At 43.3% G+C, this 20719-nt stretch overlaps 1 protein-coding gene across 1 annotated transcript; it reads left to right on the top strand.

Annotated features, from left to right (window-relative positions):
- The first annotated feature begins 1816 nt into the window (after positions 1 to 1816).
- On the top strand, positions 1817 to 2527 carry CLDN14 (claudin 14). The gene has a single exon (XM_064152160.1). It carries the CDS (start codon positions 1817 to 1819, stop codon positions 2525 to 2527), a length of 711 nt encoding a protein of 236 aa, XP_064008230.1.
- Positions 2528 to 20719: the final 18192 nt, after the last annotated feature.

The raw sequence follows: 20719 nt of genomic DNA, 5'->3' as shown, positions 1-20719 counted from the left end.
CAAAGACAGAAATCTGAAGCTTGACCTTCCCTGTCAGAATGCAGAAAGATCCATGGCACCTACCTGCGACAGTCATTTCTGCTATAAAACGTTCTGCATTTGTTCCACTATTTGCCTTTTTGTTCCACTATTAGGCAAAGTACTTCAACAACCACATAAGAGTGATTTTAATTTAAGCATTATGTAGGTCTGAAAGGTCAGAAAGTCCTACCACTAGGAAAACGGCTTCCTAAAACTAGCCATACTAAAAGAAACTGGTCTTGGGATTTCGACTTGCCTTCCGATCAGAGGGCTGGGTACTTCTCTGCAGATTCTGTCGGGCATTGCATTCCTCCCCATCCTCTGTCTGCACACAACAGACACACTCTAGACAAAAGAGAAGGAACATGTGTAAGTACAAAACTCTCGCCCAGTGCTGCTGTCTTCTTAGCCCATATAATCCCTGTGCTTTTCAATATTTTTCTTTCTTTTGGCACAACATCCCAGCCTCTTACTGGGTTGTTTTGTGAAGAGATTCCCCATCGTGTTACTCTGCAGAGATCGGTGCATGTTGAAACGTGATCTGGAGACAAACATCGGTACTGATGCACACCTCAAGCACTCCCATCTCGTTAGTGAGATAAAGGGAATGTAAACCAGCTTTCACTTTTCTCCCTCTGTGTTATTTTGTTGTCCTAATGGTCTTCATTAGTTCAGCCAGATGGTTTTCCTCCCTTTACCTGCTAAGGCCTCGTCCTGCAAACACTTAGGCTTTCTTCTACGAACATGCGTTCAGCACATGCATAGTCTTTGCAGAACTGGAGCCGAAATTTGTTTCTGTTTCTGAATTCCAAGTTGGATTTTGATGCAATAGTTATTTTATATATTAAAATATCAGGTTTCTGCCCACACACATAATGCATGATGTATAACAGACCTTGCAAGGCAGCCATTGGGAAAGAGTACTTAGTCTGCAATTTATACAGAAGGAAGAGTTACTATATTCCTTGGTTTTCAGCTAGAATTTATATGTGACCAAACTGTGAAGGTGTTGCTCCTCAGAAGCTCCATGATGTGCATCTGGTTTCACAGGCTGTCATTTTGCCCATAACCTAAAAACATAAGCTGAAACTCTGCAGAGGCTAATGAAAATTATTCCCCTTTGAGCTGCTTTATTAAAATGCAACCTCAAGAAATACTGGCAAGTCAGGAAAGTGACTTTAATCCAATATTTGTTATCCTCTTCCACAGGTTTTAAATCACTCTCTTTGCTCCTTACTTCAAGCAAATACACCCTTATTGTTTTCCTAGTCCTGCTATGACCTTCTGGGAATGTTTTCATCATGTAAAGCAACCTGCAGTTCCCTGCTTTATAAATCTCATGCATTCCAAGTGTTAACACTAGCTAATTCTCCTCTTTAGAGAGGAAATCATGTTTGTTTTTTTGAAGAGTCTGCTGGGAAGAGGAGTATTTGCATTTAAAATATTTTTTTTCCATTTCATAAATTGTCTTGAGTTTTCTTCCCAGCGGGCAACAGAAGACTGTTTATATAAGTGAAGAGGGAAACTTACTTTCCCATTACTTCCACAAAAGTATGATTAACAGCGATAACTATGCTAATTATTGTACTAACTGCACTTGGAATGCACCTTACTGGCTGGAGAGGTAATGCATTTGGGTAATAATTAACTCCTTTTTTCCTCAATTACCTTTTATTAGGAGAGCAGAAGGTGTCAAAGCAAAACAGCTGCATATCTTCCAAGAAAAGCCTGTGTTTTCCAAAGGAATTCAAGCGGAGGTGCTCTATTAAGGGAACTAGGCAGGACAAACATTAACATGGCTAGCTCGGCTGTTCAGTTACTTGGCTTCTCTCTAAGCCTGCTCGGCCTAATTGGAACATTAATTGCTACTATTCTGCCACACTGGTGGCGAACAGCACATGTAGGCACCAATATTATAACAGCTGTGGCCTATATGAAAGGGCTTTGGATGGAGTGCGTCTGGCACAGCACCGGCATCTACCAGTGCCAAGTTCACCACTCCCAGCTGGCGCTGCCCCGTGACCTCCAAGTCGCCCGTGCCATGATGGTAATTTCCTGCGTCCTTTCCGTGCTGGCATGTGTGATTGCTGTCGTCGGTATGCAGTGCACACAGTGTGCCAAGGAGACTTCTGCCAAAGCCTCCATCGCAGTCTCTGGGGGGATCGTTTTCATCCTGGCTGGTCTTGTTTGCCTGGTACCTGTTTCTTGGACCACTAACGATGTTGTTACAAATTTCTACAACCCCATGCTTCCGAGTGGCATGAAGTATGAGATAGGTCAAGCTCTTTACCTTGGCTTTGTCTCCGCGTCTTTGATGATTCTTGGTGGGACTCTGCTGTGCACATCAATCCAGTGTTGCTGGAATGAGACACCTTATCAGACGCAGCCCAGCAGCATAAGAAGGACTGCTCCCTCCTACAGACCACCAACTGTCTACAAGGGAAACCATGCTTCTTCCCTGACATCTGCTTCCCATAGTGGCTACAGATTAAATGACTATGTGTGAGTTCCCTAAGATTTGCCTGCGGGACACAGCTGCTTTATAATTTCTGTGCATGGCATAAAGCAAAGCTAAGATGACTTCTAATTTCTGAGGGTTACAATACAAAGTTTACCAACATTCGTTTCTTCCTTTCCTTTCTTTCCGGAGAAAGAAAGAATGTGAACACAAAACTACTTGCTGCAAAACCTGGCAAACATATACAAAGGAGGCTGTGATATTCCAGAGACAGCACATACCTGCCTATTTCCAATTAGGGTTCTGCAGGCAGGCAGTTCAATTCTGCAAAAAGTCTGATTTGAGGTTTCTGCCCAGCGATGAGCACTGAAGTGGAACTGGCCACAGTTTGTTGTTTGAGCAGTGTTCCAACACAAGACATCGTTTTGCCTGAAACGGAGAACTTTGTGGTGAGACACAGTTGATTTCCAGCAGCGATATCCTGCTAAGTTTCTCATTTCCATAATGCATGAAAGTTTTGTTGTGACAAAGTATTAGTTTTCCTGTGACTTAACTTGTTACTTGTTGGGTTTTTTATAGTCCCTTGAAATATGAATGTCAACAGCATTATGATAGATGCATTTGACAATACTTTACAGCAAACATTTTAAATTATACTACAATGTTTTCACCTCATAAAAACAAAATGAAGTTTTGGCACATTTTTGAAACAAGACAATGCACTGCAATGGAAAGAAACCCTCTATATGGATCAGAATTGGGCTTTCAGAAATAATAGTGATGGGACAAAACCAGACATTTCATGTTGAGGTTTGTAAAAAAAAATTAAGTATCAGAATTTGTCACAAAATGGACATTTAGCTCTTCAGCAGATTTAGCATTTGGTATGATCTATGCATAATATAGATCAGAAAACTAGTTTCTAGAATCCTATCCCCTCAGTACCATAGAATGACATGTATGCATTTCTTAGTCTCGGTCCTGGTATTTTTTTGCCTGAAATCCTGACTGAATGTGTATTAGGATTAGTAAGAATATTTCCATCTTCTCCAGCAGCACTTGGGGAACTTCCACGCAGCTAGGCTTCATTCAGCACACAAGGCAGCCTCTGTGCCAATACAGGCTACACTCACTTACTCATGGACTGTAACCATGAGTATAAAATTAAGGCATTTACTTCTAAAATCTTTGCAAAACATACTCATTCCACAGTGTGTTAAATTATAAAACAAACTAATGAGCAAAGAGCCCCAACTCTTTCCATTCCATTCTTCATCACAATGAAGTCCATTGCAACATATGCTACAACATAAAACTATTGCACACACAAAACAAACAGCAAAAAAAACCTCCACAGATTCCTGTTAGCCCTGGAAAGCTATAGGTCTCTCTGGAGCAACATATGGACTAACAGATTACATTTAATATGGTTTAAAACCCCTACACTTGCAAAAACTGCGAGGAAACTACACTTAGTATATTTAATTTGACAAAATATCTGTTTGTAATTACGGCGTCGCCTGGTGGCACCCCCAGAGCTTCCCTTCCCTTCCCTTCCCTTCCCTTCCCTTCCCTTCCCTTCCCTTCCCTTCCCTTCCCTTCCCTTCCCTTCCCTTCCCTTCCCTTCCCTTCCCTTCCCTTCCCTTCCCTTCCCTTCCCTTCCCTTCCCTTCCCTTCCCTTCCCTTCCCTTCCCTTCCCTTCCCTTCCCTTCCCTTCCCTTCCCTTCCCTTCCCTTCCCTTCCCTTCCCTTCCCTTCCCTTCCCTTCCCTTCCCTTCCCTTCCCTTCCCTTCCCTTCCCTTCCCTTCCCTTCCCTTCCCTTCCCTTCCCTTCCCTTCCCTTCCCTTCCCTTCCCTTCCCTTCCCTTCCCTTCCCTTCCCTTCCCCCTTCTCTCCTTTCCTCTTCTCCTCTCTTCTTCCCTGCCTCCCTTGCTCTCTGCCTTCCTTCCTGCCTTCCTCCATTCCTTACTCCCTGCCACATGCCTCAGTCCGTGTGCATATTCTGGATTTTTTCAGAGTCCTGTGGAGTCAGGGTTTTATTTTTTATTGGGGTTTTTTTTTTTTGTTTGTTTGTTTGTTTTTTTAAGGTAAGTACAGCCTGATTTTCGCCTGCAGATCACTAGAGCTGGTGCCAACCTGACCCTCTAGTGGATGCACTGTAGAGAGGCAAGGTGGGCCTCCTTGCTCTGCTCCTGAGGAATGCCTTTCTGTGTATTGTGACTACTGCACCCTTGCTAGGTTAAATATAACTTTATATACTTTGTATTCAAGTTGATACAGGTTGAGTCTCCTCTTCCCAGTTCCTCCTCTCTGCTGGGGAGGGGTCATCAGGTACAAGATCAACTGTTTAACCCCAGATATGGGGTAGGCATAGACACTGCAACACCAGGAGAGAGTGAGGGCTAAGCTGCAACATTAGATGGGGATGGAGGAAGGCTGCATTCAGAGAGGCTGGCAGCTTCTGAGGCTGCAAAGAGTTCTTTCAAAGATGCGACTAAACAGGACCACCATGTAGGAATGAGATGAGTTTATGAATGCTGCTCCTCACCTTGGTATGCTCCCAGGACTAGTGGACTACCTGTTCTCCAGTCACCTTGGATTTTGCCTTCTAAGATACAGCAGCCCTTGATATTATCTCATAGGCTACGCCAGATGTGTAATACTGATTCAGGCATTACGAACAGCCAAATACAAAGAAATGAAGGGAAGAAAACACTATAGTCACCTCATACCTCTGCTAGAAAGTGGCTAATAGACCAAAGGAAGAGACTGTGTCACTTTTGTTACTGAACCTCTGGGATTAAAATTGCGAGCTTATTGCAAAGCAATATCCCACCAACACTCTTCATCTGCAGGCAAGAGACTTAACCAAAAAGCTGTGTGAAGATACTGTCTCATGATGTGAAGGCTAGGCTAGATTTGTACACAGACATAGATCAAGACCTTCCTCAGGTGCAAGGCAGGTGGGCAGGGAAGGTGATCTATCTTTTGACTTGAAGTACAAGAATACATTGGGTTTAAGCCCCAAAGAAACTATGTTCGAGCCTGCTGTTCTGCACAGCTGAATTCCTGATTATCTGCTCCTTGCATGCCTTGCTGTGTTGTGCAGTATGAGATGTTCTTTTTCACTTGCACTCTCAAGAAGTTATTCATATAGTTTAGTCCATGTGTCTTGATTATCCATATTTCCTATTCTTCTCAGTTTAATTTGTATCATTTCCTATTCTGCCCATGACATCAGAAAAATGTTTGAACCTAGTGAGGCTTGATTCTGACCAAGCATAAATCATAGGAGCTCAGCTGAATTCATGTTACCCCTTTCTTCACAGTATGTCTAGATGAGGTGTCCTCCTGCCAATTTTCCATAAGCTCCAACATCTGAATGGACTTAAAATATTCCACAGAGAAGAAAGGCAACATGCACAGATCTCTCTCTTCTTCCTTTGAAGAAGGTGTCTTGGGGGAAAAGGCTGTTAGTTTTCTTTTCTGCTTTAAGTATGAGGAAAAATCCTTCATTTCATTAGCTCACACCTTAAAGATCATTGGGAAGCAAACTCTTAGAAAGCAGAGTAAATAAAAAGAGTGAATCGATGTGTAGATCTGATCTGTTAAGAGCCTATGTATGTACTCTCTATGAATGTGTGGATATATAAAATGGTGAAATTCTGGCTCAATTGACTTTACTGAGGTCAGAATTTCACCCATAAGCTTATTACTATTGTCAATCCATCCAAGTCTATTATAGAGCTTTTAACTAAAAGGTCTCCAGAGTAAAGAGAATCAAAGTCATGGGAATTTTGCCGCTGTAAGAAAAGCAGTAGGCAAGACTTGCAAGAGCCATTTGTCAAAGTGTTTGATACCAAGCAAAGCAATTGTACCTGGTGGCATGTAAGAGTTCTCCCTTCCACTCAAGTGAAGGACAATCAAATTTATTTTTTAAATGTCATAATCACTGGTATTGATCAATGCTCCCTAATGGGGGTACTCTCAAATCCATACTGGCTTGGGCTGTAGCCATTTCCCTAGCAATTCAAGCTCAATTAGGCTGCCTTGCTAATGCATGTCAGCTCCATTTAATTGCTCTCAGGCCTGCAGTGTGAGAAAAGGGCAAGCTGACAGAGTAATCCCATGCTTCCACTTTGCAGTGAGCTGCCTATTTGTTTTATTTGTTCACATTTTAAAGGGCTAGGCGCTTGTTATATGGAAAACACAGGAGAGCAAAAGTCAAGAAGTATTAATAAGCCTTGGAAAACTCAATTGCTCGTGCAAAGAATTGCTGATGTTTTCAGTTCTTTGAAGAGAAGGTGAGTTCTGTAGCTGATGAGGGTGCTAATTTTCATTTATCTCACAGAAACTGAAGTAAAAAACTGGGTAGAACCAAATGTCTTCTAACAGATACATCCCAGGGAAAATACCCTGCGTATTTGTTGATTGGCCAATGATAATGTAGTGGAAGCAACTTCTAAAGGAAGCTGGTAATGAACCGGGAATTGCAGAGTTATTGTTTCTTTCACAACGTTTAAGATTAATGTTAAATGTTAATAAATGAGGAAGCAGAAGAAGAGAAGGGTGGCAGCAAGCCAGCAGAAGGGAAGTAGCCATTAAACACCTAAGATCGGCAGTCTGTGAAAGAAGTGAGTGTGTAACTCACTGTTTCCTGCAGCACAGCAGTTGTGAGTTGGAACAAAGGAATCACCTGTGAGCACCAGAGTGCCTGGCTGCAGACAGATGCTCTCAGGCCTTTTGCATCTGGGACTGAAACTAAAAAAACTGAGGAAGGAAAAAGGAACTATGAGAGGAGTGAGGGAAAAGACCTCCAAGGGGGCTCCCTAGAGTATGATGCCCCCTCTATAGTCAGAAAACCTGTGTTTGGACACCTTCACATTTCCTGGCTAAAGGCTAGGTTTGATGAATGAATAAAGATATCAAGAGTAATGCCTGGAAGGTGGAGTGGATTCACTGCCATAAGCCCTGAGTTGTCAGATCCAAACCCATAATACACTGTATATCTTGGGAATCACATCTACACCCAACTATAAGGCTGCACTTTAATCTTTCTTTCTAATTTTGTTATTGTAAGCAGTGGATGCTGCTAATCAAATGTCTTCCTGATATTTTGGGGAGAAGAGGCAATGTGCACCAAACATACTCTGGATGCTTTAATTTCTTGGAATCAGTGGCTCTGCACAAGTAACAGTGTAGTCTGTGTGGAGTCACCTATGTTTCAGCTGTGTTGGCTGGAGTATGTTGCAGGATGTTGTCTTTCTGCTATAAGGTAGGGGCTTCAGAAAAAAGCGTTGTCTTCAACATCACACCAGCAATAACAAGACTCTCTCCTGTTCCTGGTTTCCTCTGCTCCAAACTCTCCAGGTTGCTTTGTTTATGAATTTATTTCCCTTCTAGTTTTAAAGTTGCTGAGTGCAGTGCACATAACTCAATTTATAGCAAGGAAACTGAAACCAGTCAATACAGGCAGGGAAGAATATTCATAGTTTGATTTGGGTTAGAAGAAACCTTAAAGATCATCTAGTTCCAACAGCCCTGCCATGGGCAGGGACACCTAGACCACCAGTTTTCCCAAATTGTTGTCCAATCTGGCCTTGAACACCTCCAGGGAGGGAGTATCCATGACCTCCCTGGGCAACCTGTTCCAGTGTCTCACCATAAAGAATTTACTCCTAATATCCAGTCAAAATTTACCCTCCTCAAGCTTCAATCTATTCACTCTTGTCCTATCACTATAAGCCTTTGTAAAAGGTTCCTTCCCAGCTTTCTTGCAGGCTTTATTCAGGTGCTAGAAGTCTGCTACAAGGTCTCCCCAGAGCCTTCTTTTCTGTAGATGGAACAGCCCCAAGTTTCTCAACCTGATCCCGTATGAGATGTGCTCCAGCCATCTGATCACCTTCGTGGGCCTCCTCTGGACCTGATCCAACAGTTTGATGTCCCTCCTGTGCTGGGGACACCAGAACTGACACAGTACTCCATGTGGGGTGTCACAAGAGCAGAGTAGAGGGAGAGAATCACCTCCCTTGTCCAGTTGGTCACACCTCTTTTGATGCAGCCCGTGCTATGCTTGGCCTTCTGGGCTGCAAGTGCACACTGCCAGCTCATGATGAGCTTTTCATCAACTGATATCCCCAAGTCTTTCACCTTGGGACTGCCTTCAAGCTACTCCTTGCCCAGCCTATATTTGTGCTTTGGGTTTTCCCTGCCCAGGTGTGGGACCTTGCATTTGGCCTTGTTGAACTTCATGAGGTTGGCTTGGACCTACCTCTCAAGCCTGTCCAAGTCACTCTGGGTCATGCAACAGTTTTAAACTGAAGCAGGGTAGATTTAGGTTGAACACAAGGAAGAAGTTGTTCACAATGGAAGTGGTAAAATACTGCAACAGGCTGCTCAGGGATGTGGTTGAGGTCCTGTCCGTGAGACATTCAAGATCTGACTTGGTGTGGCCCAGCTTGGTCTAGTTCAAGGTGTCCCTGCTTACAGCCAGGGGGATTGGACAAGATGACCTTTGAGGGTCCTTTCCAAAACTGTGAATCTTTGAATCCGTGACTGAAGACCTATTTTGCCTATGGACACTTTACAAAATTTCCTTAAATCAACCACCTTGTGCTTTCATATATGAGTTCAGGAAATGTATGTGTTAGAGGCATGGACTACTACAGATGTCTCTTTTCAGATATTTAGATGTACAAAATGAAAAATTTGATGCTGCATCAGTCCAACCACAAATTTTCTTCAGCCTTTCTTGTTTTGAGTGTTAGTTTTAGAAGTTACATCACATAGCTACTCAAATACAATGAAGCAAATAGAAAATTCCTAATTCCAGTGGCATGATCACTGATGTCTATAGGCCTGTACCAGAAACACTAAGGTCAGTAATGCACAAGTTAAACGTAACTACAATTGGTTATTAGGCATGATAAATAAATAAATAAATAAATAAATAAATACTGCTTTGGTTGAGTATTAATTGGCCTCAGCAGGAATTATAAAAATAGAATTATTTTTATTTCCCCAACCCCCCACCCACAAACTATATAAAGAACTAATTAAGGTTTATTTACAGGCTCTAATTGGGTCAGGAAACCTTCACAAGGGTGCTTATGGGCAAGTTCAGTGAATTAGGAAAGTCAGAAAATGCAAAAGGCTAAGCAACAACACAGCTTTACCCCACTTACAAATCAGGCTGAGCAGAGAATTTAAGGGAACAGCAGACTTTACTCACAGAGGTAAGGTAGGATATTATTGATGATCCCTGGTGAATTTCTCTGCTTGGCAGCCTCTGGAAATGCAAACAATATCCAATCGTGAGGATCCATGTGGCAAAAGTCCTAGGTGAGTGGAAAAAAATGCCAAAGTCAGAAGTGTCTCAGACACAGCTTCCACAAGGCAGATTCGTGGAGTGGCACTGCCTTGGCAGCACTGGTGAAAGCCAGACTGCTGGCGAGCTGTCCAGCTTGGGCAGAGAGCAGGAAGTCAGGCTGTGGTGTGGCCCAAGAGAAGAGAGAAGCTAGGTCTGGATGCCACTGGCAGCTCTCAGTTGGACCTGAGGACTTGCTGAGCTTGCAGACTTGTGGGCAAGTGACATGAACTGTGCATGTGTGAAAATGGGAGCCATGCAAAAGTGGAACTCTCCAAAACAGGAACTCCCAAAGTGGGAACTCTGTGAAGGCAAGAACTCCACGCCTTTTCCCTCATTCTATTTATGATTTTTCCTGGACAGAGTATCCATTTGCCATACATACTGCATATGAAGAATCCAGCCAATTCCCCCCCCACGCCCCAAGTGGGGGGAAGCAGTTTTGTGCACCTTTTTCTTCCCCCATTCAAACCTCTGGAGATAGAGGTGGGGAGAAGAAGGGATTTGGAGTGCCCCACAACAATACACACACATGTACCTAGGGAAATCCTCCTGAAATCAGGAGTGGCACTGTAAATGCCACCCACTTGTAAAGCCACTCTATTCTACAATAAGAACAGCCTGATCCAGAGCAGGGAAGAAGTGATGCACAATTAATCATGCAACCAAATGAGTGAACTTTTGAACAGCAACCATCAGTCGGTACAGAGGTGAAATCCACTCCCATTCAGAGCCAGAAGATGCCCTGTCCTGCCCTCAGTTCCTCCAGCTGGAACGAGAGCTTCCCCTGTACCTCTTCCAGCAGCAGATGGGTGAAAAATGTTGGTGATTGCTACCTGAAGCCAGCCGCCCTTGCTTTGCACAGGACTTTGCTGCTATCTGATAATGAGTATCTGAATTAGCTTTCTGGTAAGATTAACAAGAGCAATCAATCACAGACCTTTAGAGAGTGGAGGGCCCTCCAGAGATCATCGAGTCCAACTGCTCTGTCATGCAGGATCCCCTAGGGTAGTTCGCACAGGAATGCATCCAGGCAGGTTTTGAAAGTCTCCAGAGGAGACTCCACAGCCTCTCTGGGCAGACTGTTCCAATGCTCTGCCATCCTCACTGGATAGAAATTTCTCCTCATGTTGAGGTGAAACCTTCTAACTTCCAACTTGTTGCTGTTGTTCCTTGTGTTATTACTGCAGATCAATGAGAAGGTATTTGCCCCATCCACTTGACACCAAACATTCAGATATTTATAGACATTGATGAGCTCTCCTCTCAAGTTGGACTTGATGATCTGTGAGGTCTCTTCCAACCCCTAATGATACTATGATACTGTGAAGTCTTCTCTTCTCCTGACTAAACAGCCCTAGGTTTCTCAGTCTCTCTTCATAGATGAGATTCTCAAGTCCCCCAGTCATCCTCACGGCTCAAAACTGGGGTGCAGTCATTTAATGTAAGGCATAGTAGGAACCTTTTCCCTTGGACAAAAGGAGATGGATTCAATAAGCCAAGAATTCTCCCCTTTTTCTTATCTGACAAAGTTTTAAATACAAAGTTTCAAAGAGGAAAAATCAGAAGTATATGGCTGGTGAGAGGAATCAGTTTCCACTCTAAACAAGCATCAAGGATCAAGACCTGTAAATGGAAATTGGCCTGCCAAAAGCAAAAATAGGGCTGAGCACAGAAGAAAAAATTTAGGAAGTGTTGGCTAGATTTGTTTCCATGCATCACAGTGCAGAGTTTGTTAGGTGTTTTTTACTCTAATTGCAACAGATATGAAAGCTGCTAGTCAGTGTAATGTTTCTGTTCACCACAGACTATGTATAGTGGAAATTAAAGATGGAGAAACAGAATTAAAGAAAAAAAAAATCAACCCCCCAAAGAAAGCACTTGAAGAGTTTAAGTAGCTTTTTTAGTTGGGTTTAATAGCTTAAACCCCAAAACTAATGACAGAGAGAGCTTCCCCCAGGCATCATTGGGTGCTAATAATACACACCTGAAAAGGAAATGGCTGTATTTGGTTTATGTAGCTTTGGTAGTGAGGGGGTTACAGGAGCAGCTTCTATGGGAAGCTGCTAGGAGGTTCCTCAGTGTCCAAGAGCCAGTGCTAGCTGGCTCCAAGATAGACTCATTGCTGGCAAAGAAAATCAGCACTAATGATAGCATCTCTGTGACAACACACTTAAGGGAGCAGGGGAGGGGCAACTGCAAGAAACTGCCACTGGGAATACGTGAAACAACTGCAGACACCAAGGTCAGTGAAGATGGAGAGGAAGGAGGTGGTTTAGGTGCCAGAGCAGGAATTCTCTTGCAGTTTGTGGTAAAGCCCATGGTGAGGCAGGCTGCCCTCCTCCCTGCAGACCACGGAGGTTAATAGTGAAGCAGATAGCCACCCGTAGCCTGTGAAGGACCCAGGTGGATGTGCTCAAAGGAAACTGTGACCATGGGAAGCTCATGATGAAGCAGACTCCAGGCAGGACCTGTGGACCTGTGAAGAGAAGCCGATACAAGAGCAGGTTTTCTGGCAGAACTTGTGACCCTAGGGGGGATCCAAGCTGGAGCAGTTTGTTCCTGAAGGACTGCACCTTATGGGAAGAACCCATGTTGGAACAGTTCATGAAGACCTGTAACCTGTGGGAAGGACCTATGTTGGAGAGGTTCATGAGACGATCTCCCGTGGGAGGGATCCTATGCTGCAGCAGGGAAAGAGTGAGTAGGAAAGAACAGGAGAAATGTGTGATGAACAGACTGCAACCTCCATTCCCTGTCACCCTGTGCCTTTAGGGGCAAGAATTAGAGAAACTGGGAGTAAAGCTGAGCCTGGAAAGATGAGAGAAGTGGAGAAAAGGTGTTTTTTTCAAGACCTGTTTTTGTTTCTCATTATCCTGTTCTGATTTGATTCACAACAAATCAATCAGCTTTACAATTGTTAGTGTTTCCCATAGTTTTAAGGAATTGGTATATTCTTCCTTTATATTGAGGGAAAACCATTGCAGCTGTAGTTATATAAGTTGCCAGAAGCAGAAAAGTGGGAGTAAGGAAAAAGTATTTTCATCCTCAGTGTTCATTTAGTGACTAGTGACTTGAACATGTAACAAACCATGCTTTTGGATCCACATTCACACAGAATTCTTGGCATCATCACCTTACAGATGTCCCACCAGAAACACTGTTCATCTTACCTATGCTGTGAAGCTCTTTGCAATTCTCAGGCTATCCAGCCTCTGGAGTTCAGGTGGCACCTAGCCAGAGACCCTCACTTTGGATCTCTTAGCATTATTATACGAATAAATGCTTAATGTCTGCTATGTTTGTACACAATGCCTGCCCTGTCAGCATTCATCTCATTACCCTCAGGAAATCCTATGAGATTTGGAAGGTATTATCCTGTCTTGTGGCATCTACAGGAGTATTTATGTGGCCTTCATCACTGGCAGTCTCACAAGCAACGATGGATTTAGCCTTAGAACACCCTCAGGAGGGATTCAAGGATTGTTATCCTGGTGGTTTGGAAGCAAAACAAAGCTATATTTACAGCAAACTAAAATCTAGAAGTATAAAATACAATATTTATATACAAAATGTATTTACATATATTCACAATTATTTACAATTCAGAAATAACACAAAAATCCTCTTGTTCTCCCACCACTCTGAGCAAGGGAACAAGCGAATAGCTGTCCCATCCCTTCCCCTCCATCCTCCTTCCCTTCCGGTATCTCACAGATAGGATACTCCAGCAAAAGGTCAGGAAAGAGATAAAAGAGCAATGCAAAGCAGAATCACAGAAGCAGCAACTAAAAGGAAACAGAACAGTTTGTCCAGCACACTATATACTAAGCCAACAAACAGATGGAATTATATAGACGTATCTATTGTTGCTCTTCTCTATCCAGTCCAATCTTTTATTTCCTTGTTATTCAACTATCACAGAATCAACCAGTTTGGAAGAGACCTCCAAGATCTTCCAGTCCAGCCTATCACCAGCCCTATCCGACCAACTAGACCATGACACTAAGTGCCTCATCCAGTCTTTTCTTGAACATCTCCAGAAGAAAGTTCCTATTTCTTGTTTATAATTTACAACTGGGCTATAATGTTAGCACCAAATCACCGCAAGGAGTAACACACCTTATGTCTAGGTCAGAGGGAGGGATTGAATCTGTATCTCAGGCAGATGCTGTCTACAGCAGGCCTATCTTCCATGTCCAAAGGAAAAGAATATTTCAGCAGAGGATGATCTGAGTTACTCTCTACATCTGATTTAAACTTCAAGATATTCAATGGCAGCCAACTCAGACTCAAGTTTCACTTGAATGCATGTGGAAAAAGCCACCTAGAGTTCCCTGTAGATTAATCAGAGTCCCAAAGGATGTAGCCATTAGCTTCTTTCCTATTTAAATGCAGTCTGAATTGAGTATTAACTGCCTGCTGTGTTTGGCAGATCTCTGATTCCTAAAATAAATAACTCTATGAAAAGTCATAAACTCTATATTGGAGTTTTTCATTAAAAAAAAAAAAATCAAAGTAATATCAGGATCTTAGCAGTCTCACTTATTCCAATAAAGCTGGCTTCCACAGCTGTTCAAGTTGTATTGTGTGCTTCAGCCAAGTGTAGCTGCAGTCCAATATTTCCTTGTTAAGGTATCCCTTACCCAGAGCAAAGCCAAGTGAATTTTGGACAGGACTAGCCCGCTAGAAATTATGAATGTGCTCTTTTTAGAGCAGGTTGCATGTTTTACATTAACTATTCACTCAAATAACAATCCAGCAAAATGCTTGTCAAGATGATAGTTACTTGGGCCAAAAGGACACATTTTTCCTCCAGGCTCCACCAAAATTCACCCATATTTATCGCATCAAGAATCTAAGGGCATTAATGAAGATCTTGCTTAAACTCAGCTGAGCTCTTTCACTGGTGCCAGATCCTGTTCTCCTGTTTTACAGCTGTACTATTTCAGAAATCGCTTGGTTCTCACTAGGGACAACCCTTTTACAGGTTCCACTGCAGCTCATAAAAAGAAAAAAAAGAAAGAAAGAAAGAAAGAAAGAAAAAGGCCAAATGTAGCATTTTCTTGTCCTGCCTGTTAAAAACCTGCCTGTGTTGAGTCCCACTGAGTGCCTCACAAAGTGGTTTGATTTCAGTGTCGTGTTTTTCCACACAGAACCAGGTTTAGATTCACACATCCCTGCTGCTCTTAGCCCACTGTTGCCACTACTGTCTCAGTGTGCCTCTTCTACAGTAACCAGCTGTTTGTGCTGGTATGGTCTGTTAGGCATGTCTCCATTCATGCAAGAACCTCTCTTTTCCTGACCACAGGTGTCTTCAGTTTTGCTAATTTTCCCAATCCTACTCTGAAACCACTGCCATTGGCCTTTCTACCATTGCCTTCATTCATGCTGTGGACTCGAGGCACTTGTGTTTGGCAGTCCCATGGTGGGCAGCCTGAAGCACAGGTCTTGACCACAGCTGCAGTGGGCTAAGCAGAGCTGCAGAGGTTTCCCATGGCATGGCCAGGCAGCTGATGAGGTATGCACCAAACTTTACATTCTTTGACACAGAGAACCAAAACGTGTCTATGACACAGTGCATAAATTATTTTCTCACAGGGCTTCTCAGAAACAATGGGCTCTAAAAAATTCTGTGTCCTCAGTTACAGAGAAAATATCTTTTGTTTCATACTTCCTTTCTTGTTGTTACTCGTCCATCGTATGGCTAATACACGTTCCCAAAGCCTCACCCCCACCTATGGTTCAGCCTATTTGTCACTAAACAGTGTCACGCATTGAGTGGCATTGCTGTTCACTTTTGCCCCCTGAAGATAGGGATGCCAAACATGGGCCAGACATGCAATGGCTGTCATGTGCATACAGCCAAATCCTAAAAGAAAGATTTCCTATAAAACCCAGAGAACTTTAGGGCTCCAGCAGAAACACACAACCTTATCCTGAAACAAAACCCGAGGCAGCAATGCGGTGAAACTAATGGAGTTAAAAATTAGCAATATTGCCATCATGTGGCTGCTATCAGTAAATGCTCAGGCACGATCCTGAATTTATTATGCCTCAGAAAGAAGGCTGCATCTGAATTCTGCTGTTCAAACCGAGAGGCAGTAACCGAAGTTTTTTTTGTTACGCTGATAGAATGCAACAATTTTTTGCTATGGTAATGATTTACATAGCAAGAATGTGTGTAGAATAGGTAAGGTTCTACTGTTATCCCTTCCATGGTAACCCTTATCCCTAGGGGCTTTTTCATCTGAAATGGCTTGTAAAATAAAGTTTCAATGTTCAAACCTCTGAATTACTTTATCTTATGGCTGCTCTGATCATTTCTTACTTACAGCGATTTTATTCCATTTTCTCTCTCTTTTGCCCCATTCCCACCCCATTCTCCAGACTGTCACAAGCTTTTTATAAACTGACTAAAAATAGTGCAACAAAACTAACTTCCACAACCTGTGTCAGAAAATATGGATTTGGCTTTGTTAGCCAGACAGAAAAATAAAATACAATAAATTAGATTACAGCTACCAAGAAGGAAGTAAAATGCTGCCACATGCTATCTTAGCTCCTGGCAGGAACTTACATTTAAAAAGCGGCTTGGATTTGCAAATTTCATAGAAATAGAGGACACGAAAATGCTTGGCAGTACTCTTAAGTTGTTGCAAACTTTCCATACCTGTTTCTGGGAATCCGATGAATGAAGAAGAAACAACAGTCTTTTTACTACCAGCACCTACTCCAGCAACTAATCCATACCAGGACTTTGCAATGTACTCCAGTTTTCTTGGTTGAAGAACACTGTCTAGGTACAAAGAGTAATTGTTTTATACACACATACACTATTCAGTTACAGAGCATTCAGCGTTTCAAGAGACATATTGCAATAAGCAATACTTCATCTTTGCTATGGTTCTGAGCCCTTTAAATTACACACATTGTAACTAGAGGAAATGATGCAGTAGAAGGCTGTTTTGTGTTGCTACTGCATATGCAGGCAAAAAACCCCACTGGTTCAGCTTGTTGCTGGCTCCAAACGTTGCCTTGTAACAACTGATCATACAGCAGAGATGCAGCCTTTTCGTGGGGTTAAAGCTCAAATCTATAATACTAGAGCACACAGCATAGAATCTCTCTTCTACTTGCAGAGTAAAACCATACCTTCTTTCCTGCTCTGCTATTTGTTTGTAAGTATATCTAGCTGGTGCAACCCCACTGGTACCAAAAAGAAAAGGGAAAACAAAACCAAGCAAAAGGCTCCTGCAGCTCCCACTATGAAGGATGTAGCAGTCACCCATTTAGCTCAAAATATCATTTAAAACTAGTTCCATTAAACAAGCTAAGATCACATAGATAGATAGCCATAGCCATTCCTGTTTCAATTTGGCCTATTTCCATTTCCCTTAGCAAACAACATTTAAGAATTCCTTGTTTCAGCTTTGCTGAAATCAAAACAACAACAAAAAAAAAAAGCCTGTCTGGCTTCTTTATTTACTTTTGCTGGCCAAGTACACAGGAGAACTTAATACTGTGACAAGATTTGACATTATTTATCATCATCGTGCCTAGAAATTGCACCCTGTGAGGAACGTACCTGTGGAATGTCAGAGAAGTCAGGGCTGACCAAAATCAAGCTTTCCTGGTTAATGTGACCCATGGCAAGAAGAACATTTTAAATGGCAAATGTCGAAGAAGGAGATCCGTATATTAAGCAAAAGTGTGTATGCATGCACATGTGCACTTGATACATAGACCCAGTGCTGCTGCAGGCAGGCAATTCTAACTACCTGGAGAATACAAAGAAGCTCCTAGAGGGGGAAGACAAATGCCAAGCAGTTACTGTTGAAGAGATACCAACAGTTCCCCTGATAAAGGGCAAGCCCAGGTTCTTCTCTTTTTGAGAGCACCAGGATCATGTTTTCACAGTCCCAGGACAAGCCCTGGTTAATGACCAGTTTCCAGACAGAAAGAAATCTGTGAGCGTTTTTAATTGTTCTTGCTCTAAGGCGCAGACCCTCTCGGGTTGCAGGCCAAGAGGCCTCACGGCCATGGCCTCCTGGGGTTTTCAGCTGAGGGAATAAGCAGTTGGCTTCTCAGCAATATCAGCTGGCTGAAAGTGGCTCTAGAAAAACAGCAGCGTGCGCTGGCTTGGCACACGTGAAAGGGAAATGGCAGGAGGAAAAGTTAACTGCTCCCTGCTTGCGCATTCCAGCTGTCCTGCTGGTGTCTGAGCACCTGCAGTCCGGGCCTGGGGCACTCGGGTGGCAGGGCAGGCCGGGGCAGGCCACGCCAGCCTGAGGAGAGGAGGCTCCACTTGCAGAATGGTCACTGGAGCGCATGGGAGGATGTTCTCATGCGTGAGAAGTGAAGGAAGGAGGGCAGAAGGAGCAGTGACAGGGAAAAGGCTGCTTGGTGAACGTGTGAGCAGTCAGGACAGGGCACCTTTACCACCCACAAGCTGCCTCTCTGCAAGATGCAGCTCTGCCAGCTGCCCCAGCGAAGCAGCGCTGAGAACGTGGCAGTGCCCCAAACATCCCGCATGTGAGAAAGAACAGACCTGCTGCAAGGGGTTTGGAGCTAGTCGGGGAGAATGATAATTGGTACCAAATGTGAGGGTTTTGCTTCACAACTCATTGGCAGCGTAGAGGCTGTGAGCTCTCCCGAGCAGGCCTGCCTGGAACGAGGCAGGAAGCTGGCAAAAACACCTGGTGAATGTAGTACTGCCTAGCACCTTCAATGCTCGCTGCCTGGGAGGTTTTTCTCAACACCAAAATTCACCTTAGTCTTTTCGTTAAGGCTGCCAGAACCATCAGCTTGTTGCTAAAACAGAGAGAGGTTCTTCTATAGTGCCACCTCCTGCCAGTAAAGCCTTCAGGCTTGCCCGAAACTCTCTTCCTTAGCGGAACAGGAGAGACTGGATGTTAGGAGGAAGTTCTTCCCAGAGAGAGTGATTTCCCATTGGAATGGGCTGCCCAGGGAGGTGCTGGAGGCACCGTCCCTGGAGGTCTTCAAGAGAAGACTGGATGAGGCACTTAGTGCCAGGTTGGACTGGATGATCTTGGAGGTCTCTTCCAACCTGGTTGATTCTATGATTCTATGACTAATTCACTGTTGGCAGTATGGAGGAGGCCTCCAGATTGAAGTCAGCCTGTTGTGTTTTCTTCCTGGAAGAGCTCTTTTCTGTACAAACCTATTCTCAAGTTTTCATCTTCACCGGGTGGAAAGGAAATAATAACATTTGAGATAAAATGATGAGAGATGTGTTTAAGTAGACATAAGCATGGAATAAACATGAGTTTCTGCTTAGTTGTGGGGAATGCTGTCACCTGCTGACAGGAAAATGCAAAACTTGGAAGAGTTTTGTGGCAAGAAAAGAGCTTTCCTGTTCCAGATGAAAAACCAACACATGCACACCCCAAAACAATAATACAACTATAACTTAATTTGGAAAACTAAGTGCTCTTGTGCAAAAATGGTCATCACTGGGCTAGAAGTCCTCCATAGGAACTCCCAGTTATACCAGATTCTTCCTCTGCAACCTACCACTAATCAGGCTTTCTGGCCAGCTCCCACCCAGAGGAGTGGTAGGTATTAGCACTGGTGGTGGCAACATCCTAAAATACTGGAAATTTGACATACTTTCTGTGCCTGTAGCAAATTATGTATCACAATGTGGTAGCACAACACAAGACAGCCAAAAGCTGGCTGGAGCATATACCAACCAGATGGTCCACATGCCTTCTGTATCACTCTAATCACTTCCTCACAGACCTTTTCAACAGCAATGATGCTTAAGATACTCTGGGAAGGTCTGGGACTGCACGTGGCATTTCAGGTTTATCACTTTACCTCTCCCAACAGAGGAACACTACTATGGTACAGACTTTAGTCATTCATAGGAAACCAAAGCCCTGCCTTCTTTGAAAGAAGCTTGTAGAAGCAATAGAAGTAATTTATTTAGGGATAATGAACATCTGTTAGATAGGTTCATCTACATCTTGTTTTTAAAAAGAAAGTTCTGCTTGCTGCCAGTAGCACTTTCCCCCCATAGCTGCAGCAGTACCATCCAGCAGCTGTTCTGTACTTTTATAGAGGTCTCATGCTTTGTGCTCCTGGGGCCTGGGCTTCCTCAGCCGTTCCCTGAGCTTACAAAAAGGGACACAGTCTGTGGCAGTGAATGAACCATTTTTCTAACAAGGAAATAAGAAAGTATGCAGAACCGGGACATAAAGATGACCTTTTCAAAGATCTACTGTCAAGCCACAGAAGTGCATGCATGACACAAAAGACCAGACTGAAAAAGGATCACTTGCCTGTGAACTTGAACAGTCTGAGGTGTATGTAGTCCACATAGACATTTACACTATCAGAGAATGAAGTTGACTTAAGCAGTGCAGCACCCGCAGTGGATGTGTTCACTCTATGCCTTTCATTATGCTTCATGCACCTGCACAAAACCTTTGTGGTTTTGAAGATGGGAAGAAATGGCACATGAAGCCCACTTACCTCAGTGAATGTCCATGCCTAGTAAGCAAATTACCCATCTTTAAAACCCTTGCTTGTCCAAACTATAGTAAACTACAAATGACAGCATTCACAATAACAGAATGAGCAAAGCTGGACATGAACTCTGGAGGTCATCTGGTGTAACCCCTGCTGCTTAAGCACTCCCCTCTGTCAGCCTAGAGCCTGGGGTTTTTTTTTAATGTACCTGGGGTTTGTCTCCAGGGATAGGTCTGTGGTACACTGACATATACTGGCATCAAATGTGCTGATGGGAGGAGGGATTGGACATTCCAAATGAAACAGTTCTCTGGCTTCCTGACTTTTAACAGTAATTTGCTGCTTCTTAAAGGTCTTTCCATCCTAAGGTCTTTTACAT

Source organism: Pogoniulus pusillus, chromosome 12 (genome assembly GCF_015220805.1).
Source record: "Pogoniulus pusillus isolate bPogPus1 chromosome 12, bPogPus1.pri, whole genome shotgun sequence".
NCBI lineage: Eukaryota > Metazoa > Chordata > Aves > Piciformes > Lybiidae > Pogoniulus > Pogoniulus pusillus.
This window is presented reverse-complemented; position numbering and strand designations above follow the sequence as displayed.

Excerpts from the sequence above, each read along its gene's own strand:
- CLDN14 (XM_064152160.1), top strand. The coding sequence starts at position 1,817 with ATGGCTAGCTCGGCTGTTCAGTTACTTGGCTTCTCTCTAAGCCTGCTC.